Genomic DNA, 23,068 nt, shown 5'->3' with positions numbered 1-23,068 from the left:
CGAAATATTAGTCTGGTGTTCCTTTAAATACACATTGCAATCATTAGAATGAAGATAAGTTTGTAAAAGATATATCGTAATAAAATCATTAAGACATATATTTCAATATATTTTTTTATTAAGTCTCCTACCTTTCGCACTTTCCGTGGTCCTACTTCTTTTTTTCAAATGCGACTATAGGGCACAGGTGCACGGAAGTTTCAGTGACATTCTGAAAGATCAGTTTCTTATACACATATATATATATAAATATACGTATAGAGCTCGTTCAATAAATACAGAGCTCAGTCATGCGTTTAGTTTATTCTTTAATTTGGATTTGATTGATTTGAAATAGACCTGTCGGTGGTTAGCAAACACCAATTACAATTATTTGTGCTGTTAACATTTGAAAGGCGACTTGTGACCGGCTTAAAATTTGAATTCGAATGACAAACATGTCGTTTTGAATCTTGATGAAACCTTTTAAAATATCCTGAACGGTTCGGTCGAATTGGCCGACTGAGGCTCTTTTAAGAAGGTGTAACCACTAAATCTGTTTCAATATAATATATATATATATATATATATATATATATATATATATATATATATATATATATATATATATATATATATATATATATATATATATATAAATATATATATATATATATATATACATATATATATATATATATATACACACACACACACACACACACATATATATATATATATATATATATATATATGTGATGTATGTATATTGTGAACATCATTATTTGATCTACTCCGAAACGGCTGTGTTATTTCATTTAAATTACGTATTGGAGTTTATATTTCACGGATGTTGGACTTTATTATATTCATATGCCACTTGTGAGTACTCTTTGAACTAATTTGACATTGTTTTCGCCGACTTTACGGCGACTTGAAATCCTTTTGCCTCTGGGCTGTCAAGCCTAAGTTGTCTTGGATACTTACATCAGTTCTGCGAAACTTATTTCTGTGTGTGGTGCACACGTTAACTATGTCTACCTCCATTGCCGAGTGCACAGTGTGCAACTGCATGCAGGCAAACCTATTGTGTTGTTTTCTTTGCCAATCATCAGTGCATGCATTTGATTGTGGAGACAAGAAGAAGCTATGCACATCATCATTGTATAATATGCTGGACAATGCATCTAAACTCTATCCAAATTTTTTCTACATCTGTAACTCTTGTAAATCAGACAAAGAGGCTAGTGTCAACTCCCCTGATGAATCGCGAATGTGCGATATAGGAAAGAAAGTTGATCGCCTGGAGCTCAACCTGAATGAAATTAAGAATCTCATTAAATCTAATGGCCAATCTCAGCAATCAGCTGAACAAGCCAAAGGATCTATTGATGCTAGCGTTCCGACTGCCCCTGTCATCGGCGAGTGTTGGTCAAATGAGGAGAAAATGGTCGAAATAAGGAAGGCTCGTGTAAGCAAATCCGCACTGGTTATTCCAAAATCTCATATTGACACCACCACACTTGAGAAAACTATTGTTGATAGCAATGTCCAAATTAGCAAATCTTTCAAAAACAAATCAGGCGAAACCATTATTGTATGTGACTCAGCTTCATCAAGTGACAAACTGTCTACTGCCATCGCTAACAACCTGCCCAAAATTGGAACAATTAAAAAAGCTGGTACCATGCTGCCAACTATTGCAGTTGTCGGATTTTCTGCTTCCTTTGCTGATGACCCTTTGCCTGTTCTACTTCAACAAAATCGTTGGTTGGCAGAATATTTTGAAATCAATACTCTTGGAGATCATATTACTCATCTTGTTTCAAAGCCGTTGAGAAATGATGAAACAGTTTTTCAAGCCATATTCAATGTGTCCCCATCACTTCGTGACTTCATGAAAAAACATGGTGATCGTATCATCTTGGGTATGAATTCCTGCAAAATTTATGATAGATTCCATGTCAAGCGATGTAGCATATGTCAACTGTTTGGGCACTATCATAAAGAATGCTCTAACAAAACCACCCCTTCTTGTGCCATCTGTGCAAATGACCAAGAAACCAGGCTATGCAAGATCTCCGTTGGCGAAACAGATAAACATTCTTGCATTAATTGCAAACGTGGCAACTCTGGAACTCGCGCAAATCACATGGCATCATCTATATCTTGTCCTCAGTACGTCGATGCGCAGAACAAAGTGAAACGATTGATTGCTCGTTTAAACTAGACATTAGTTTCCAGGACGGCAAATACTAAGACTTGTCGGCAATCACAAAGGAAATTTATACTAGAGACTGCTAATGTTCGCTCAGCTCGAAATAAAACTTCTTTAATCGTTGATCACATTATTCATTCTGGCACTGACTTATGCTGTTTAACCGAAACTTGGCTTAAGTCAAGTGATACTGTTTCCGAAGCTGCCTTAGCGCCTAAGGGTTATCATTACCTTGGAGTGCCTCGACCGCAGGATAGAATTGGTGGTGGGACTGGTTTAATTGTTCGTGCCTCATTTAAGATCAACCTATTGCATTCTGATGATAAGTCGTCTTTTGAATATTCTGAATGGCTGGTCGCTATTGACAATCTCAAAGTTCGTTTAATAATTATCTACCGTCCTCCATATACCGAAGCCCATCCGGTCACCACTTCAACTTTTTTCTGAGAATTCAGTGACCTCCTTGAAGACTGTGTGCTTTGTCCTGAAAAACTTATTCTTACTGGAGATTTTAATATTCATGTGGATGATCACACTAGTGCTGATGCGACTAAATTTACTGATATTATGAATACGTTTAGTCTCCAGCAACATGTCTCCATTCCAACTCATGACTCCGGACACACGCTTGATTTAATCATCACACGATCCACTAACGATCGTGTTATCGTGTCCACAAGCTGCTTTAAAAGTGTCTGATCATTGGTCAATTAGATGTTATCTTGACCTTCCTATTACCAAACATTCAACCAAAGAAATTAAATACCGGAAATATCGAAGTATTCATATTGATCAATTTTGTACAGATATTTTGCAATCCTCATTATGCACAACTGAATGGCTTGATTTGGAGAGTTTAATTGAATGCTATGATCGTACTTTAACATCTGTCCTTGATATCCACGCACCAGTTCTGACCAGAGTAATTACCGTTAGGCCAACAGTACCTTGGTTCTCCGATCATTTGAAAATATTACGCTCCGCTTGTCGAAAGGCTGAGAGAGTCTTTCGCAAATCTGGTCTTGAAACTGACAGACGGGTCCACCGCTCTTTGCGGACTGAGTATTCATTTCATCTGGATTATGCTAAAAAGTCCTACTATACATCAACCATCCGGGACTGTGAAGGCGACACCAAGAAACTTTTTACTGTTGTAAAGTCATTGTGTAATAAAAAGCAAGTTGTTTCTTATCCGCCACACCAGAATACTATGGAACTTGTTAATGACTTCGGACAATTTTTTATATCTAAAATTGATACAATTAATGCAAACATTGATTCCATTGCTACTGGTCCTTTTGAACCTTATGTTCGACAGCATTTCCAATCGAAGTTGACTGGGTTCAAGCCACTTTCTAACGATGAAGTTCGCACAATTATCAAATCCTCCAATACGGCTACCTGCAATCTTGACCCTATACCCACTTGGTTACTTAGAAAGTGTCTTGACCCCCTTTTGCCTGTTTTGACTACCATGATAAATCTTTCACTTAAAGATGGTAATGTTCCTGACAAATGGAAGATTGCTACCGTTACTCCATTGTTAAAGAAAGCAGGTTTGGACCCTATCTATTCTAATTATAGACCAATAAGTAATTTAAGCTATGTTTCCAAGTTAGTTGAACGAGCTGTAGTTAATGAGATTGTCTCACATTGCTCATCACATGCTCCTTTTCCTGATTGCCAATCTGCGTACAGGCAAAATCACTCTACAGAAACTGCACTTATGAAAATACATAGTGATATATTGATGAATATGGACCAACAACAATGCACTCTTTTAATCCTGTTGGATTTGAGTGCAGCGTTCGATACTGTTAACCATGATATTCTTATGAACATATTGCGTTCCCAATTTGGTATTGTTAATAATGCACAAAAATGGATTGGTAATTAGCTGTCTTTCAGAAAACAGCATGTATCTATAGAAAATATCTCATCGAGAGATTTTTCTTTGAATTGTGGTGTACCACAGGGCAGCTGTCTCGGTCCTGTTCTTTTTCTTTGTTATGTTTCTCAGTTGTTTGCCATTGTCTCTAAACACCTTCCTAATGCACATAGTTATGCTGATGATACACAGTTATATTTATCTTTCAATGCTGGTTCTCTGTTATCTGAGGAACGGGCTCTTCTGGCAATGCAATCACTTATATTCGAAATAAGACATTGGATGATCAGCAATAGGCTAATGATCAATGATTACAAGACTGAGTTTCTTTTAATTGGTACTCGTCAACAAGTTGCTAAGACTCGGGTTCAGATGATAAAAGTAGGTAACGTGGATATTAAGCCATGTGATAGTGCAAAAAATCTTGGGGTTTATCTTGACAGCAACATGTCAATGGACATTCATATTGGAAAAGTTTGCTCAAGGGCATACCATGGACTCTATAATATTCGTCAGATCAGAAAATTCCTGGATGAGGACTGTACTAAAACTCTTATAAATGCTTTTGTAATTAGTCACATTGACTACTGTAATGCGCTCTTGATTGGTTTACCTGATTATAAGCTTCGTAGAGTTCAAATGGTACTTAATGGAGCGGCTCGGTTGATTTACGCTCTTCCTAAATTTTGTCACATTACGTTTACTTTACAATCTCTTCATTGGTTACCTGTACAGCAACGCATTGAATTTAAACTAATCTTGCAAGTATTTAAATGTTTAAAAGGTCTTGCACCTAAGTATTTATGTGATATGATCTTGGTGAAGTCTAGTTCTTACTCTCTGCGCTCACATTCTCAAATCACCCTGCATGTTCCTCGTATCAATCATAATACGTTAGGCAATAGGGCTTTTGCCTACAAAGGACCTCGGTTGTGGAATTCACTTCCGGTGGAATTGATGTGTATCCACTCCTTGACCCTGGATGCTTTCAAGATAAAGCTAAAAACGTATCTGTTTAAGCTTGCTTATTTTGATTGACCCGACTGGTTGGCTTTTTCCTTGTTTAGCGCTTTTGAATGTTTTGTACAAAATTAGCGCTATATAAATGCATTTATTATTATTATTATTATATATATACCGCGCATCCGTAGGAAGATATATGCGGATGGTATATGTTGTATATCCACAGCACTTCCATTCGAGAACCGAACGTTTCCGTGCATGAGAAATGTGCTAAAATGCCAAAAAGCCCCGGGAACACTTAGGGGGATAGAGAACAAGTCCTACCCCCCCCCCCCACCTCCTCTACACACCACGCTTCATCGGTAAACCAAATGTTGATTTATGCAAGTGATGACTAATGACACTAACTGCTTAAAATAGTGAACCCTACTATATTTTTACGTAGCCAGTGTAATGCCATCAAACAACATATACTTCACTAAAACACTGACATTTGCTACAATAACATTAACAGCATACAGTACTCTTACTTCCAAAAAGCAAACAGTAGACTACACTGATTTTCATCCGTATTGTTTATGTATTTCAAATCATAATTTTGGACCCATAATTTTACACGTAATTGTAACCCATATAAAACAAAACCAGTAACAATAAAGGAGAAAACTTCAACGAATTATGAGTATCTGTCTAAATGAAAACAAATCGATGATCATAAATTGGAATTGAGATCATAGATAACTTGGAAAATATTGATATTGCTTGATAGATAGATGCTGTAATTGGGATAGAAGCTGTAGAAGGGATTATGGTGGGGTATAAAAGCAAACACGGACAAGACAAAGGGTACCGTAACAAATCACCTAATTATGAAATCCACCTCTAATGAAGAAGAACATATGCTTTACGTGACATTTGAATATATCAATGTTGTCAATACGGACAAGGATAGGAAGTATAAGATCCAAAGCTTTGATCCACAAATGGAGAATGCTCTAGAACCATATTTGCGGCATCATTGCGCTTTACAAAAATAGAATAAATCTTTAAAAACTACACAATAAACACATGATTAAAGTTACACAAATTAATACAATGGAAAGATAACCTTAAACATACATGAAAAATCAATCAATTTAGGTGGCAAGACAACTATCAATTAGCACACCGAGATTGCGAACTTCCTTTGATGGAGAAATGTTAGTGTTGCCGATGTTGATGTTTACATTGACGACGTTCTTGGCAATATATGTTGAAAAGTAATTTTGTGGTTACTGATTTATCTTTGACTTTTATACTTATTAACATTTATATTACTTGTATAAGTAGCATAGTACTCAAATATACAATCGCAAAACGAGTAAGTGAGAAACCTAGCCAAACGGTATACACAATACTGTGCCATTTAATCATGACAGGTATATAGAACCAAGGTTTCTTTTACCAGTTTCCATTTTGCAGATCGCAGATATGACCGCTGCAGGTTTGGGTGCAATTTGCGCCGTATGTACCAGCGTCACTTTCTGTGGATGAGCCTATTTAAGAGGAATCATAAAACGTTTGCACGTACAATGAAAGTTACCTCGTTTATATAAAGTTTAATAAATGTATGCAACCCACGCATTCGGCGCCCCCGTTGGACTATCTCGTAAAGTTTTTGATCTTTCATTGACACTTCCTTCAATATTGCCCCCAAGTCAGATCATTCCACTGTGGCATCTTCTTTCCATTCACCAGCCACCTTATCCTTCTTGTGGCACCTGAAGTTCTCGTCATATGTAGTTTCACAGTGTCGCCTACACTAGACCGAAGGTTTCGAGTGTGGCACAAATGATGGTGTGTATCCCAAGTTCGTAAAAGCTTCGTTAGTTTGTCCAGAACCATAATAGAAACATGATTCTGCCGTGTTGATTGCCCCTAAAATGTAAAACGTGACAATAACAAAATACACAGTATTCCAAACATACTCTTGAGCATTGATCTGTTATAGCTAGAATAGCATGACCACTATACTTCCAATACAAAATAAGCTGAAGGCACCCACAGCCTAAACCTAACAGAAAGGGGTAAGGCCTAAGTATCGTGTAAATCGTTACGCCGAATCGCTCCTAAAGTATCATAGTCATATGAAAATATAAATAATGTGCGCTCATACAAGCAGTTTTTATACAGGTATGTTTATCCAAACGTATTAACAAACAGTTTCGACCATGTCAAAGAGTTTTTTTTATTGATGTCACTGTAAGTTGCTATAAACCCGGACAGGTTTTCCACATGATATAATATTCACATATCCCTTTGAACTCATCAAGATAAACGCCCTCTGCAATCTTATGAAACCACCCCACCCCTTAATCAAAGACACAATCCGAAAATGTAATATTGGTAGGCTTTGCTAGACGACCCTAGTCATTTGGGGCCCTTGGCTTCATCTACCTATTCGGTAATCTGGCAATGCCTAAGAAAACCATAGTTATTTCTATCTTACACACCAGAAGAAAATGGTACATGGGTCGGTCGTCATCTTAACAATTGCAACAATTCAATTGAAGGATTCAATACGACCCAAATGTCAAGCCTCTACGGTGACTTTGGCTCTAAAACACGTCTGTGCTCCGGATTTACATCGTTACATTGCAATCTTCATCTTCGGTATCGTCAACATCGTCTTTGTCGTCGAATTCTGTTTCCTTCACCGTGTTAAGTTGAAACCTTTAATTACTTTTCTACTGTTTAATCTGTAGAAGTAGTCTTACATGAAATACAAAACGAATGCATATCTTCAGTAGTGCTCCCCACAGGGTAGACGGGTGTTATCTCTCGCTGTGAAATCATCTGAACTGTCATCATTCCATACGCCGAGGAGACCATTTGCTGTTGTACCGATGGGTTGCCACCCTGTGGACGCAATCGATATTACACCTTGGATGTCCTGTGTTGCCACTAAAGTAGAGCCCTAAACCAAAATCATAAGCAATCGAAATACTGTTTGTCGAGTCCAAAAAAAATCCATTGCTACGACGTGTAATCACAAATCCTGCAAAAGAAAAGGAAACATGAATTGTTTCATATGTGTTTCGAATTTGGTCATGTTCAAAATGATCCAAATACATTTTATCGATAACTTCCATTAGGGTAATTGTAGGCACAAAATTCACCTTTCCTTTATATATACCTGTGGTAACAGGAGTTAATATGAGTCATGGTTACATTTCAATATCACCTTTAGCTCTTGAAATGTCACCTAAAAAACATCCTGTGAGGGAGGATACATATTACTAATTCCATGATCTAAGTCGATCTCAGGGGATTCCTCTCCGATAACGTAGAACATTAAAGGTTACGTAAGGCAAGACAGTCTGGAATAAAGTCAGTTGCTTACAATGTATAATACAAATATTTCAACGCCGAAACGTGATGGAATTCCTTCGCGGGGCCCTGTGATCTACATGATCAATAGTTCTAACAGAGATATTGTAATTAGAAAAACAATAGATAATTTTATAGGCATTGATCCAAATAAACGACCTCGTTGATTGCCTGTGTTTGATTTTGTGTGATTTGTGGTGACTCTAGAACCACAAGAAAATACAATAACACTGAGGTAGCCGGTTTAAGCACATGTCTATTCAATAGGATAACTGTAAGGCAAGTGATTAGATATATACAAGAATGAATGAAGCTTGGTGACGTATATCACCATATCGTAGGCTGGGAGGTTCAGCCGTTTGGTGTGATGACAAACAATTAATATGAAACTATGAATCTACTACATTATTGATCAGTGTTAACCATAGATTTGGTCTCATGAGTCGTGGTCTTACCGTTGTAAGTTAATTCATGACGGTTTGCAAAACTGACCAGTTCCCATTCTTCCTCTGCAGTTAAACTGTTTCTCACCTACGCTATTAGATCTCCGCCGGTTGCAACTTCCACTTGCAGCCCATCGCTGCCTTTGACACAAGCAGCCACTGCCTTGATAACGGTGGCTTGCCCTACTCCGACTTCGTAGAAAGCAATAAGAAACAGTTCGTTGGTTGATTGACATTGTGATTGCCTTGTGAAAAGCTTCTTTAGGTAGAGAAATGACAGCTTAGAGCAAAGTAGATGAATATTTCTCTAGTAAAACATGAAAAACATTATGACGTCACTATTACAGCTGTCAGAAAATCATCTGCAGTGATCTGATATAAAGATCATCAAATGGTGAGTAAAAAACGTAAGCCTTATATCGAATGATCATCATTTTTTCCCTTTCATTTTACAAATAACTCTGCGTTAACGATGATAAAGTAACCTTTGGCGCAGTACTGAGTATTAATGCGATTATATTACCTAAAATGTATTTAACAGATTAGGAAGATTATGTTAGCCAAAGAACCAAATAGAGGATGTTGTTAATCAGTTCATGGATATATTTCTTAAGAAAGTAACTAACTGGCTATTGGAAGGCTTATGGCTTGAAGCATTACGTCGCCGTCTCCAACTATAATCATTAGAAATTCTCCCCAGCCATTGAATGTATACAAATTGCCGTCAAGGGTGAGCATATGAGGATCTCCTGAGCACACAGCTGAAAATATAAGTCATAATTAACGTGATGCAACCATCTTGACGTTAAGAGCACCTATGCTACCAAAATAATTTATAATAATGTTGTTGGCAGGTGTTCAGCACAGGATAAGAATGCACCACTGGCAATACACATAATATGTCGTATGTAATCAATTGTAAAATCGTAAACGAATCAATCTATTTTTCTTAGCATGTCACTTACAATGTTTATTTTGTATTGATCATTCAATTAAGTATCTTTATAACTGCATGAGGAATCCTGTATTTGGATAATAAAATCTTACCGAATCTGCCGGCGATGTAGAACCGAAATAAGTAACAAGAATCCATCGCTGCAATCAAAATGGTTACCTTCAATACACATATTTGACATATGGGTGCAGTTCAAAATAGGAACGTTGGTAAACAGATTACAAGAGAGATCATTGAATTTAAGGAATTTAGTCTCAATTGTTATAGTGTTCAGACAGTTCGCGTTCAGATCGACCTCCTTTAATAGCTGGGGTGCTTTCAGGTTTAATCTTGAAATATTGTTAAAACTCAAGTTTAAGTACTACAATTCCAACAGACTAGAGAATGACTCAGAGGATAAAACAGAAATGTAAATATATCTCAGATCCAGGTTTGCAAGTTTCACCATTCCTCGCAATGAATATTTGTTATGGGCGTTATTTGGTTGAGACTGCAATTTTTTATCAGACTTCAGAGAAAAGTACCATATTAACTGCCCTTTCACTGTTTATTATGGGATTTTAATGCCATCCCAGTTAACTGGAGAAAATCATTGAATCAAGCCCACATTGGAAATGATACTTCATCGTTAAATGCGATTCATCACATCGTACATCTGTCGAAGTGTATTTATAAGCAACTTATTTCACAGGCGATCGAGAGTCCTAGGTCGATTGTTAAATGGAAAGTGAATTTTGATTTTAGTGAAAACCAATAGCAAGTGATTTTCCAATCTCCTTTTAAAACCTTCAGAGAAACTAAGATAATTTATTTTCAATACCGTTTTCTGCACCGCATTGTAGGCACTTATAATGTGTGTGAAGAAAACGAAAACTCCCGCTGTAATCCGTGCGGACGTAGAGATGAAACAATTCTCTTTTTTTTAACTTGGGATCCAAGTCTGCTCCTACAATCTCACTAAATCTGCATCCTAATGGTTTGGAGGGTAAAGGTGCTCTGCAGCCACATGGCTTTCCTATCAATTTGTTTGTCTATTTAGAGGGAGGGGCCAAATTGGAGGGAGGATACAGTACCCAATCAGGAAAGGTACTTTTCAAACAAATCCTTTGGAGAACTACTGATTGGAGATGCTCCCAGAAACTCACAGCAGTGATGACGCCACTTTTCCAAGAAAGGTAGTCCTGTACAAAAAAAAAACCCATATGCTAATGGACATCTAATGTATATATATATATATATATATATATATATATATATATATATATATATATATATATATATATATATATATATATATATATATGCAATGAAAACTGCAGAAGAAACTATGCACTTCTGTTCTGATGAACACAGTCACATCGTGTTCTGGAGTAAATTACCCGATACACACAGAGAACACAGTTACTACTGTAAATCTTAACGTTCTGTACCCAAGTAAACACTGGATCGTGCTGTAAATCGGTAGCATGTGCTATTAGAACGATATTTTTGCCCCTTACTATTCCTTTGGCAACGTCACGAGCAATTATTAATAGTTGATTCTCTCCTACTGAGTATATAAGATCTTCCTCCAAATTTTCTAACTGAGTTGAAATTGAGAGGGGAAAAAATACTTTAGTAACTTTAAGATATGTGATATCAATTTTGATGCATTGCTTGAAAGGATTACTGTCCAAAGTATTTGGAGTTGAATGATACTTTTCTTACAATTTTCAAATTGACGTAGTTCAGACATAAAATATGTAATTCAATATTGCACAGTTACATCTTCAGAACGGAACTGGAAAGTCACTGCAGGATTTGAAAAGATGGAGTGAGGGATCATTTGACCCCCCCCCTCCCCACCCCCGATTGTTGTAGGACGGAACGAGTATGAACCTTGGTGGAAAAGGTAATATAGAGGGGTGTCCATGATTTATAAGGAAGGGTGTGGCCATTGGGTTGTTGACGCCTACTTTCATAAATGGCGGTCTTTCCAAAAGTTGAACGATGGCAAGTTGCTAATTTTGAGGCATATTGAGACTATAAATTAGGTACTTATTGTTAAAGAATACTTTTGAACTTCTGTCTGGTTGAAACAACATTTTGGATCCCGCACCTGATATCGTAGTGGGTCGGAAGGAGTATTCTGAACTCTTCTCCGACATTTGAATGTAAAAACATTTCCGCTACCGAACGTTTTGGGTATGGCACCCCCCTCCCCCCGGTCGTCCTCCCTTTCCCCTTCCTGTAAGATATATATATATATATATCATTTGTAAAAATAATTGATACAAAAGGGTGGGGGGGGGGGAACAGTTAGAGTATACTACCTTTCCATGACACTTAAGTCAATATAATATTCTGTGTACAATTATATTTATTTGGTTTCTTAAATTGCATCCAGCGACATCTATCATACATAAATGTTGAGCTTATCTTTCTGCACTTCCTTAAAAATCCAAGCCAGTCCCCGTACTGCACTAACTCTGTTATAAGGTAGTACGTTTCGGTCATAGAGCAATACGCAAGAAGACAGACAATGTTCATATGATCACCGAGCTCTGCAATGAGTTTCATTACATTCAGCAGGTCTTCCTTTACATCGGAAAATGTTCAACCGTAAAATAATACTATATCATGACTGGTAGTGAGACATGAAAAATTATATGAATTATCTATGCCCATGCACCGGTAAAGAACTACGTTGTGAAAATGTATCAAATAACGTCCACGTCATGTAAAGGCACTCTCCATGTTAGCTCGTTTGGCTGTTGTAGCAATACGTTGTAATCTCCATACATGATGAATACAACACCTTTGCTGCTCCGGCAATGTTTCCTACGTTTTTGTACTTCAGCAATCCCCCTCATGCACATATTACATAACAATATCATTACAATAGTGGAAAAAGATCAATTTCAACACCAAAATCGAATGTATTCAAAATTCATGTTGGAGGTTTTGATGGAGTTAACAATAAATGCCCCATAGTAGATTACTCGTTTAACGCTATTGATGTGATAAATGCTATCTCAAGTGACGTCGGAAGGAAGAACATTATCGGCGGTTTTAAAGTTTCTGGGCAATGGATTGTCAAACTTAAAACGTGAAGGATGCTGACTTGTTACAGGAGTCGGGTTTACAAATTGGGAATTTCAAAGGGCATTGCGTCGTGATGGGTGTAACGAAACATAAAGTGACTGTAAGTTAATTCAACGTCTCTATTTTTATTGATGATTCTGAACTAACCGACAAATAAACAGAACTTGGGTGCAAAAATTCGATCTGAATGGACCCATAAATTCTACAGGGATTTTCCAAACATCCAAAACGGGACACGATTTGTGCGGCTTGAATTATCAAGCAAGGTAAAAAGTGTACCTGTTGTTATAGGCGGCATTCATATAAGACTCAAACACAATGGCCAAAGTAGGGTTTGCAAAAATTGCTTTGGAGAGGATCATCTAATGAGAAACTGCCCAAACTATAGATGTAAACAATGTGATGAGTTGGGACACTCCAAATCAAGATTCCCATCAACAGAGTGCTTTAACTGTCATCGCTTTGGCAACAAAAGCTTCAACTGCACTGAATATGAGGAAGATTACGAGCAAGAGACGATGTAGGATCAGCAAGACAAAGAGACAACAAGAGAATCCGATCAAGGGAACAATGATGAAGTTCACAAACAACCTAACCTTAAAGGAGACACCAGAAAAGACAGTCTAGTGACAGATCAGGCCACTAGATCAAACTTCGACACAGGTGAAAGTGAAACTTTGATAGTCGTGGACACAGAAAGCGAAGATTTACCAAAGCAAAGCCATAGTGAAAATAGCAATAACAAACAGACCAAACCAGCAGATAAATATAATAAAACGCAGAAAGAAACTCTTCCTACAACATCAAATTCCCAATCCTCGAGAACTCGATCCTCGGCAACAGAAAACACAAGAATGAAGAGAGCCAGCCGATTCACACAGAGATTATAGTAACTACTGTAAATCTTAAAGTTTTGTACCACAGTAAAAACTGGATCGGGCTGACAAATCTGATAAGTCGGTAGCATGTGCTATAAGGATTACAGTAAGAACTGAGGATATGTGTAATCCCAGCAAATCCCAACAACTTGATTGTTGGAATTACACATATCCTCAGTTTTTCCTGTAATCCTAATAGCACATGTTACCGATTTATAGCACGATCCAGTTTTTACTGTGGTACAAACCTTTAAAATTTACAGTAGTAACTGTGTTCTCTGTGTGTAGCGGGCGAGAGAGCAGCTTCAACCGATGAAGTCTACACTGTACCGTAGAAGTTAACTACTCAACAAAAGAAAACCACACAACCAGCGATCGAGGAAACCTACAATTTCCGCCCTTAGGAGAAAGTGCAGACAGGAACTGCTAATAGGCCATAAAAACTAACTAAAATTACTATTGGACAATTAAACTTTACTTTCTACTAGCCATTATGCCTTTTTACACTAATTCCACTGAGGCAATGAGCGAAAATAATCTTGTAAGTACTATGGCATAGATTCTCTTTATCACTCACCACCCCATAAGTGTGTATCATTACTTCATCACAATAGTCGTAATTTAAAGAAACATGTTTCCGATATTACTACTTTATATCTTTGTTAAATCACGATTTTTCCATAATTGGTTTTACTGAATGACTTTAATATAAACCACCGTACAGATTTGTCTATTTTATACAATTCTATGGAAGCAATGTTCATTGAAACGAACACACCTAGTAACGAAAAGCTTATCGTTGGTTGTGTATACAGACATCCCAACAGTTTAAATAATGATTTCAATTGTAATATGCAGCTTATCCTTAGCATATCCTATATTATGGGAGATTTTAATATTGATTTTTCTAAAGCTAGCATATCTACTGACTTTCTTAACCTTATTCATTTGAGCTGGTTTTATCCCACAATAACTAGTTAGTAGTTAGTCCATCTTCTGCCACCATAATTGACAACATTTAAACTTATGTTGATTCTCTAATGACATCTGCAATACTTATTACAAATATAAGTGACCATTTTGCTTCATGACCCTGTGAATCAGAGTACAGTTAGGTATAGCCCATTGCAAGTCCGTAATTATAGCAATAAGAGCAGTAATATTTGTTTGTTTTATTTCTGAAATTAAAAGTAAAAACATGGGATGCGGTGCTTACTAAATCTGACGCTAACACTTCTTATAATGCTTTCTTTAATTCATATAATTCAACGTAAAATGCCTGTTTTCCATTGCATAACATCAGTAAAACAATAAGGAGGAAAAAGAAACACCCTTGGATAACTAATAGAATCTTAAAATCCATTAAGAGGAAAAATCAGCTCTATAGGCGCTACCCAAACAACAATACTAATGACAGTAGGTCAACCTATACTATATACCGAAAATAACTTAACAAGATTATTCGTTTTTTAAACAAATTATACTTTTGTAATAAGATTAACAACAGCAGAAACAATATTGGCCAAACATGGATAACTATAAAGAAAATTCTCCGACAAAATAAGCATTCCACTTATCCCACTGCCTTTAATGATAACAATCAACAAGTTAGTGACGCCGACAAAGAAGTAGCAAATCATTTTAATATTTTTTTTTCTTAACTTTGGCCAGGAACTTGCAAGTAAGATTAAAAGTATGAACACTGCTGAAAAATTCATTCACATGTCATTCACATGTCATTCACAGTTATCCTGTTACTGAAGCTGAGTTCATTAAAATAGCAAGCTCCAACTTTAAATCAAATAAGGCAGCAGGTTACGATGTTTTTAAGCTAGGTATTATCAAACATGTTATTTATTTTATTACCAAGCCCATCACTCACATCTGTAATATCTCTTTTAATACTGGCATATTTCATGATTAACTCAAAGTCGCATAAGTAGTACCTATCTTCAAAAAAGGTGACACGAGATTTTAACAAAAGCATCGCCCTATATCACTGTTATCATGTTTTTCACAACTTATTGAACGGTTAATGTTCAATCGTATTTACGGTTTATGTGCAAGTACAACATTCTTTATAACCAACAGTATGGTTTCCGCCCTGGTCATTCTACTGAATTTGCTCTGGCAGTTGCTATTGGCAGACTTTACACTGATCTCTATCATGACAACACTTGCATCCGCGTCTTCCTCGACCTGTCTAAAGCATTCGACACAATTAACCACTACATTTTATTATCCAAACTATCTTTCTAAGGAATCAGAGGAACAACCCTAATTGGCTAGACAGTTATGTCAAAAATAGGTTACAATATGCTACATAAAAAATTCAAATTCTGGATTTGGTGAAATCGCCTGTGGTGTGCCTCAGGGCTCTGTATTAGTTCCTTTGTTGTTTATTATATACGTCAATGATATCTGCTATGTCTCCAACATCGCTCTCATACAGTCTTATTTGCCGATGACACCAATATTTTCTTTCACTCCAAAGTACTGTCTCTTGTGAACTGAATAAGTTATGTGATTGGTTCGCAGCAAACAAATTAAGTATTAATATTGATAAGACTGAATATATTGTTTTCAGTAGAAGGAGAGCATTTCTTTGGGATAAGGATATTACGATGGACGGTAAAATAATTAAATGTGTAACTGATACTAAGTTTCTTGGTGTTAACATTGATAGCAAACTTTCTTGAAATAACCATATTTCGTTAGTATGTAACATTGTAGCTAAAAATACTGGTATATTATCTGAACTGAAATATGTCCTCCCACATCATGTCCTTAGAATGCTTTATCAAACATTAGCTCTACCACACCTTTCCTACTGTATTATTTGGTCTGGTTCATACAATGTTAACATTGACCGCCTACATATTCTCCAAAAGACAGCTATACGTCACATTGCTAACGCCCCACCACTTAAACATACTAGTGGAATATTTAAGTCCCTAAATTTATCAAAACTTGGTGATAGTATAATAGTCAAGGTTGCTACTTTTGCTTACAAAGCCTGGAATGGATTACTGTCAGTCACTTTTAATGACTTTATATGTAGTAACAGAGTCTTACATTACCATCACACAAGACAAGCTGACAACGCTTATTGCAATTTGTACCATAATAACATATAACGTAATAGAGCAATACAAATATGTAATGATATATAAAAAAAAAAACATTGAATTTTATACCTTCAAAACACACATTCACCAGACATTTTAAAAGGAATTTATTAACTCGTACTTGTATTATATAATCTATTCACGTATCCATCTCAGCATCATCAGGATAATATTATTGTATATTTCATCCTTATGTATATACTGTATTATTTATCTTTGTACATTTTTTTTCCTTTTCTTCCAGGGAGTCTCCTACTTTGTTAAGTCTTTTTAAGACTTTATAGGATACTTCCGTTTCCATTGTATACAATTGACGACAAAACAAATAAATGACTGAAACAGCGATAGCAAGTACTCGTGCTTAGAGTATACTATACACGCATACGAAGTAGAATTCTATACCTGACGGTAATGGTACTCATGCTGCAGCTGGTAGCCTATAGTATTAAATTACAGGTTCCCTTTGTTTTTACTCTAAAAATGTTGGACTAATATTTTACTCAACATTACGAACGTATGAATCCAAACAACGTTGAATAATGTTTTTCTCCAAAACAAATAAAAAATAGATCAATGTATCACATTTTTGACAATTAATTGGGTTCAACTGTACATCTTGCTTTCACAGATACTACAAATGCAATAATACTCCATTATAGTAAAACATTGCCTCGCATGTTTCTAATATGGTACGAATTTGTCATTTAGGCATATGGTGGTGACAGTCACGAAACTCTGGACATTTCAAGAAACTTCTTAATTTAATGGCTATAATCTTTGCAATTCTAGATTAAACATTTTCATCGAGGCTATCCCTGTGTCATCGATTGATTATCAATGCAGCTTTAAGGAATATTCCTGACCTTTATCACATTATAAAGCTTCAATATTTGAAAACTGGAATTATATTTGGGAACTTAACTAGTCTTGACTATGATATTTCAATGTATTTCGTTTTTACTGGTCAATGTGTGCCACGTGGGCGGAGTCAGACCAGCTTAACCTTAGCCCTAACATTATATTATATCTTGCACGTGTAACACCATTGGTATCTGACCTTCAATTATACGCCAGTCCTGTTTCAAACGTATTCTCCCCCTTATAAATGTCACTTTTTCAGACCGACAAGGGTCTAAAGTCTATTCTAGTTAGATTAGTTTGATTGTTATGCAAACCAGGCCTTATCGAATCACGCCTACTCGATAAAAGAGACTGATTTTTGTGGGTTGATTTTCATTCTTATCAAAGTTTCTTTAATAAAAATCAGATTAGTTTAAGAAAAACTCAGGTTTTTCTAGCGGCTAGAATTCAAAATTTATTAAAGTAATATGTCTGAATTTATTCTAGGATCGTATCTTTATAGATCCATCATATGAAAAAGTTTAAACTAAAGCAGATCATTACATTACCGCAGCTGTGTTCACTGAACATAAGGGTATTGGTCTATGCTGTATAGTAACTCAGTTGCATATAATGGCATTCTAAAAGGCAATGCATGCAGTCAGTGATGCGTTAAGTTAAACTAGTTACTACTGAATCTCACTGGTTATTTCTGTTTGGTGTTCGTTTTCCATGCTTCAGTTATAAATACAGGAAGACCTGTTCATGTCCATAGGAATTTGGGGCTGGTATAATTGTCAAATACGTGACCTTTAAGTGGAGCTCATAAGCCCAAAAAATGTCATTAAGAAGCTACATATTAACACGAGCTGGTCGGTGTGTTATTTTGACTCTCTTGCACTGGGTAAGAGTGCTCACCTTTAACCAATGGAAATACAATTATTACTGTAACGTGTTTCAAATCAATATGTCAATTGCCTCGGTCATGGAAGCTTTAATAATATTTCTTCGAAATTCATTGTGGTGAAATCTTTCAAGGAAATTTCATTCTTTGATGTAAAACGCATGGCTGATTTTACGTATGTTAAATGTTATATATCTTTAGAAGAACATCAAACAAAAATATTTAAACAAACCACAAAAATATATATGAAGATATTAACTGACTTTCATATACCCTATCAGAGTCATTATTTTTATTCGTAATTTTTCAGCTAGAATTTGGTTTCATCTTAGAGAAATTTGATAGCAACACAAACTATGGCTATTGCGAAAGGCTCACCATTTTCGTTATCTCTGAAACACAAGGTACAGGCTTAACCGCATATATGTGACCAGACATTGTTTGGATCACAAGTATAGTGACTCAATTATAGCATTACTGCAGCAGATCTTATTAAATATATCATTAAGTAAGTTACCTTATGACTGGAACTACATATGTCTCCGGCGACTATGAAGACAGATTATCAGTTCTGTATTTATGAAGTACATTTTGTTTTTATTTCTCTAACACTGGCAATTCTGTATACTGGCGCTACGAGATCATGAGGAGACTTTATTAATGTCTAATGATTATGATAGTTTTGTGACGTCACATACTTCAAAAGAGAAGGGTCACGTCAAGAGTCAGAGACCCGATATTTTAAACAAAGATGCATTTGGTTTATTTAACGTATGGATTCAGAATATTTTTCAGTACAGTTTTATTTTTTACTGATATAGTATTTTATACTTCAATGCACAAACGTTGGTTTTGTAGACATCACTTGGTTGAAATGTAACTTGCCAATCAGTGACATGAATCTCCACAGAGAGACATGCAATTTTGCAGCTGGAATGAAAATTGCATAACCTAAACCTTTAATATAATTGGCATCCAAGATCATTTCTGTATAGGTTTCGTATTGACTATGAAATTCCTAGACGAGCACGTCACACACATAGTGTAAAGTTAAGCAGAACAGCGCAAAATTTGTTGAATCTATGTAGATATTGATCATGACTAAACTTTTTGGCATCTATTTATCAACAGAGCAGACTATGGCAAAATGTTTGTTTCTTTCATCTATCTTAGTCTGTAAGTGGACAATCAATGATTGTTTAGGTTGCAAATGCATTATAGTCACTAGGTCGCTTAAATTTAGTGCAACGGTAAAGCAAAAGGTACCACTAAACGAAAACTACAAAACGTATTGTTACAGAACCAAACAACTCTGAATTAGTAGACATTTGTACACCAACATATTAGCCATATGTTTTAATATTTAGTCATAAACTACAACAAATAATTACATTACCCCACGTTCATGACACTTCCCCAATGCAAATGGGAGAGCAGAAACCTTCATTTCACATTAATCGAAGTCAACCTTTTTTTCAGTCAACGTCAAACGTCAAACATATACGAGATTCTTTCCCAATAACGCAAAATATTTTAACAACGAGGATTAAAATGTGAAGATCTTCATAATTGTGTGTCATAATTGTGTGCCATAGTTGTGTGCCATAATTGTGTGTATGATTTATCGCTATAAGACATATCTTGGAAACAAAATCCATGTTAGGCGTGGAATGCAAATGTTATGAATATTCACCTTTTCTATAAGACTTTCTTCTTCAATATATTATACAGTGTCGAAACCAGTGAGTAAGCTATGTGTCCATATAGCTTTATCATTCTCAAACAATACGATACAAGTACAATGTGACCTTAAAGAAACAAACATCTTGTATGTATTACTGACAACAGTACAAAGTACTAAAAGAAACGAACGAGTCTATGTAAATTGTTTAACATTTATTCAAAACCTTTCCGGATATTTCATGACTTGATAACGTTTCCATAGCCGCCTTCCTTTTCTATTCCACTGACCGTAACTTCTGTAATATATTTCCTGTAATGCAATAGTTTTTGTGCCCAGGTTCTTTCCTAGGTGACCTTTTTTTTAAAGTATATATTTAGCCTAATTACATGGACAACTATGACGGAAAACTCTACCCCTTATTTTACATAACTAAGATGGGACTGACTGTCCTGACATGCTTCTTTAGTTCAGTTATATGAACATAATTTGATCTATAACAAATCATACAAGTGAACACAAAATAATTAAAACTGAACATACCCGCTGACATTTGTTTTGCTCTTTCAAATATTCTGGGCTAGTGTCCAACAAAATATTTGCACTATCAAACTTATAAACATGGCATATTCAGAACTACTAACAATGCACGGCGGTCAAACACAATGTAAGAAGTAACTTATGTGACGTTGATAAATATTTTTTATCTATCTTAAAGTTATAGCACGTGGCAACCTCCTACTAAATCAATCAACAAATTGTGTTTCTTTTATAAAGCTGCGTGATATGCTGAGAATAGCATTGAATCTTTAACTACTTACAATTGTTCTTTATTTGTGTTAAGCAATGAAGAAATTTGATCAATTTACCAGTCATGATTTCGAAATGCCTCGGTAGGTTTTGAAAAATAGATGATTCAACAATGATTTATTGCAGTTTTGAAGCCAAATAATGTTGTCCCTTTTAAATATGCATCCTGTGTAAATCTATCTATCTATCTATCTATCTATCTATCTATCTATCTATCTATCTATCTATCTATCTATCTATCTATCTATCTATCTATCTATCTATCTATCTATCTATCTATCTATCTATCTATCTATCTATCTATCTATCTATCTATCTATCTATCTATCTATCTATCTATCTATCTATCTATCTATCTATCTATCTATCTATCTATCTATCTATCTATCTATCTATCTATCTATCTATCTATCTATCTATCTATCTATCTATCTATCTATCTATCTATCTATCTATCTATCTATCTATCTATCTATCTATCTATCTATCTATCTATCTATCTATCTATCTATCTATCTATCTATCTATCTATCTATCTATCTATCTATCTATCTATCTATCTATCTATCTATCTATCTATCTATCTATCTATCTATCTATCTATCTATCTATCTATCTATCTATCTATCTATCTATCTATCTATCTATCTATCTATCTATCTATCTATCTATCTATCTATCTATCTATCTATCTATCTATCTATCTATCTATCTATCTATCTATCTATCTATCTATCTATCTATCTATCTATCTATCTATCTATCTATCTATCTATCTATCTATCTATCTATCTATCTATCTATCTATCTATCTATCTATCTATCTATCTATCTATCTATCTATCTATCTATCTATCTATCTATCTATCTATCTATCTATCTATCTATCTATCTATCTATCTATCTATCTATCTATCTATCTATCTATCTATCTATCTATCTATCTATCTATCTATCTATCTATCTATCTATCTATCTATCTATCTATCTATCTATCTATCTATCTATCTATCTATCTATCTATCTATCTATATATATATATATATATATATATATATATATATATATATATATATATAACGAAAATCCACGTTCACTCCTAAAGAAAATATCATTAGAGAAAAACGGAGAAATCAAATATGACTCATATTTGACAAATAAGGAGTAAATGTTTAGAAAATAAACCTGGAATTTTCGGTCCCCGTGGAACCTTCGTTAGCAATACTCCGCAGTCGAATGAAAAGAACAAAATGTAACACAATGAAAGTATGACGCTAGATTCTGTAGTCCAAGACGATCGGTCTGTAGGAGAATCGTTAATGGTACCCCCCATGCTAGCATTTCGTCAACCCCCCAACCTTAGATTCCTATTCACTTCCTCCAGACTTCCTTAATCAGTTTCTACCTCCGCAGGCCATTTCCTTTACATTAAACCTCGATGACAAATAAGCCCCCATATTACCCCAGGAACCGGGGTAGAAATTATCAATGTTGACTATAGTCTAACACCCCATTCCCTCTCTTGTGATTCTATTATTGTTATTTACATTTTCTACTGTGTACTTTGCAAAGAGGGCAATTATGTAGGTGAAACAGGATCCCGGTCCCGCTTACGTTTTAATAATCACAAAAAAAACTATTCGTGATAATTTTGCAGGATTCTCCTTTTCCGAACATTTCAATCTTCATAGTCATCAAACCTAAAATGCATTTTAATTGCCTCGAACAACTAATCCACCAATGAACGTGAACGTAAAGAAATCGATTGGATCTTTCGTGTTAAGTCTACATCACCGGTCTCAATAAAGACTTGGGACCCCTTAACAGCTATCAGTTCTACAAGCATGTGTAATCCGTTATTTGCCCCTTAATCCGCTTCCTGTAAAGTCATGGTTTAATTGGTTCAAATTCCATCTATGCAACTTACA

The 23,068-nt window shown here is 35.5% G+C and overlaps 2 protein-coding genes across 4 annotated transcripts in view; both read right to left on the bottom strand.

The window, feature by feature from the left end:
* The window catches only part of LOC139959952 (sushi domain-containing protein 2-like), a 111,708-nt gene that overhangs the window by 31,008 nt on the left and 57,632 nt on the right, over window positions 1–23,068 (bottom strand). The window contains exon 1 of one of the 2 annotated variants that reach the window (XM_071957903.1): window positions 132–204. The exons of the other annotated variant lie outside the window; for it this stretch is intronic. The gene's annotated coding sequence lies outside the window, so the exon portion shown is untranslated. Of the gene's footprint in view, window positions 1–131; window positions 205–23,068 lie in introns of those variants that run through there. 2 annotated transcript variants of the gene reach the window in all.
* The window catches only part of LOC139959955 (uncharacterized), a 41,542-nt gene continuing 23,980 nt past the window's right edge, over window positions 5,507–23,068 (bottom strand). Inside the window, exons 2-5 of one of the 2 annotated variants that reach the window (XM_071957906.1) lie at window positions 9,487–9,621; window positions 8,873–9,052; window positions 7,805–8,085; window positions 5,507–6,965 (exon numbers count right to left, since the gene is read on the bottom strand). In XM_071957906.1, the coding sequence (XP_071814007.1) occupies window positions 8,949–9,052; window positions 9,487–9,621 (239 nt within the window). In that variant the 3' untranslated portion in view covers window positions 5,507–6,965; window positions 7,805–8,085; window positions 8,873–8,948. Of the gene's footprint in view, window positions 6,966–7,804; window positions 8,086–8,872; window positions 9,622–23,068 lie in introns of both variants that reach the window. The other variant, XR_011790266.1, reaches the window with a different exon arrangement.

Source organism: Apostichopus japonicus, chromosome 19 (genome assembly GCF_037975245.1).
Source record: "Apostichopus japonicus isolate 1M-3 chromosome 19, ASM3797524v1, whole genome shotgun sequence".
Classification (NCBI taxonomy): Eukaryota; Metazoa; Echinodermata; class Holothuroidea; order Aspidochirotida; family Stichopodidae; genus Apostichopus; species Apostichopus japonicus.
This window is presented reverse-complemented; position numbering and strand designations above follow the sequence as displayed.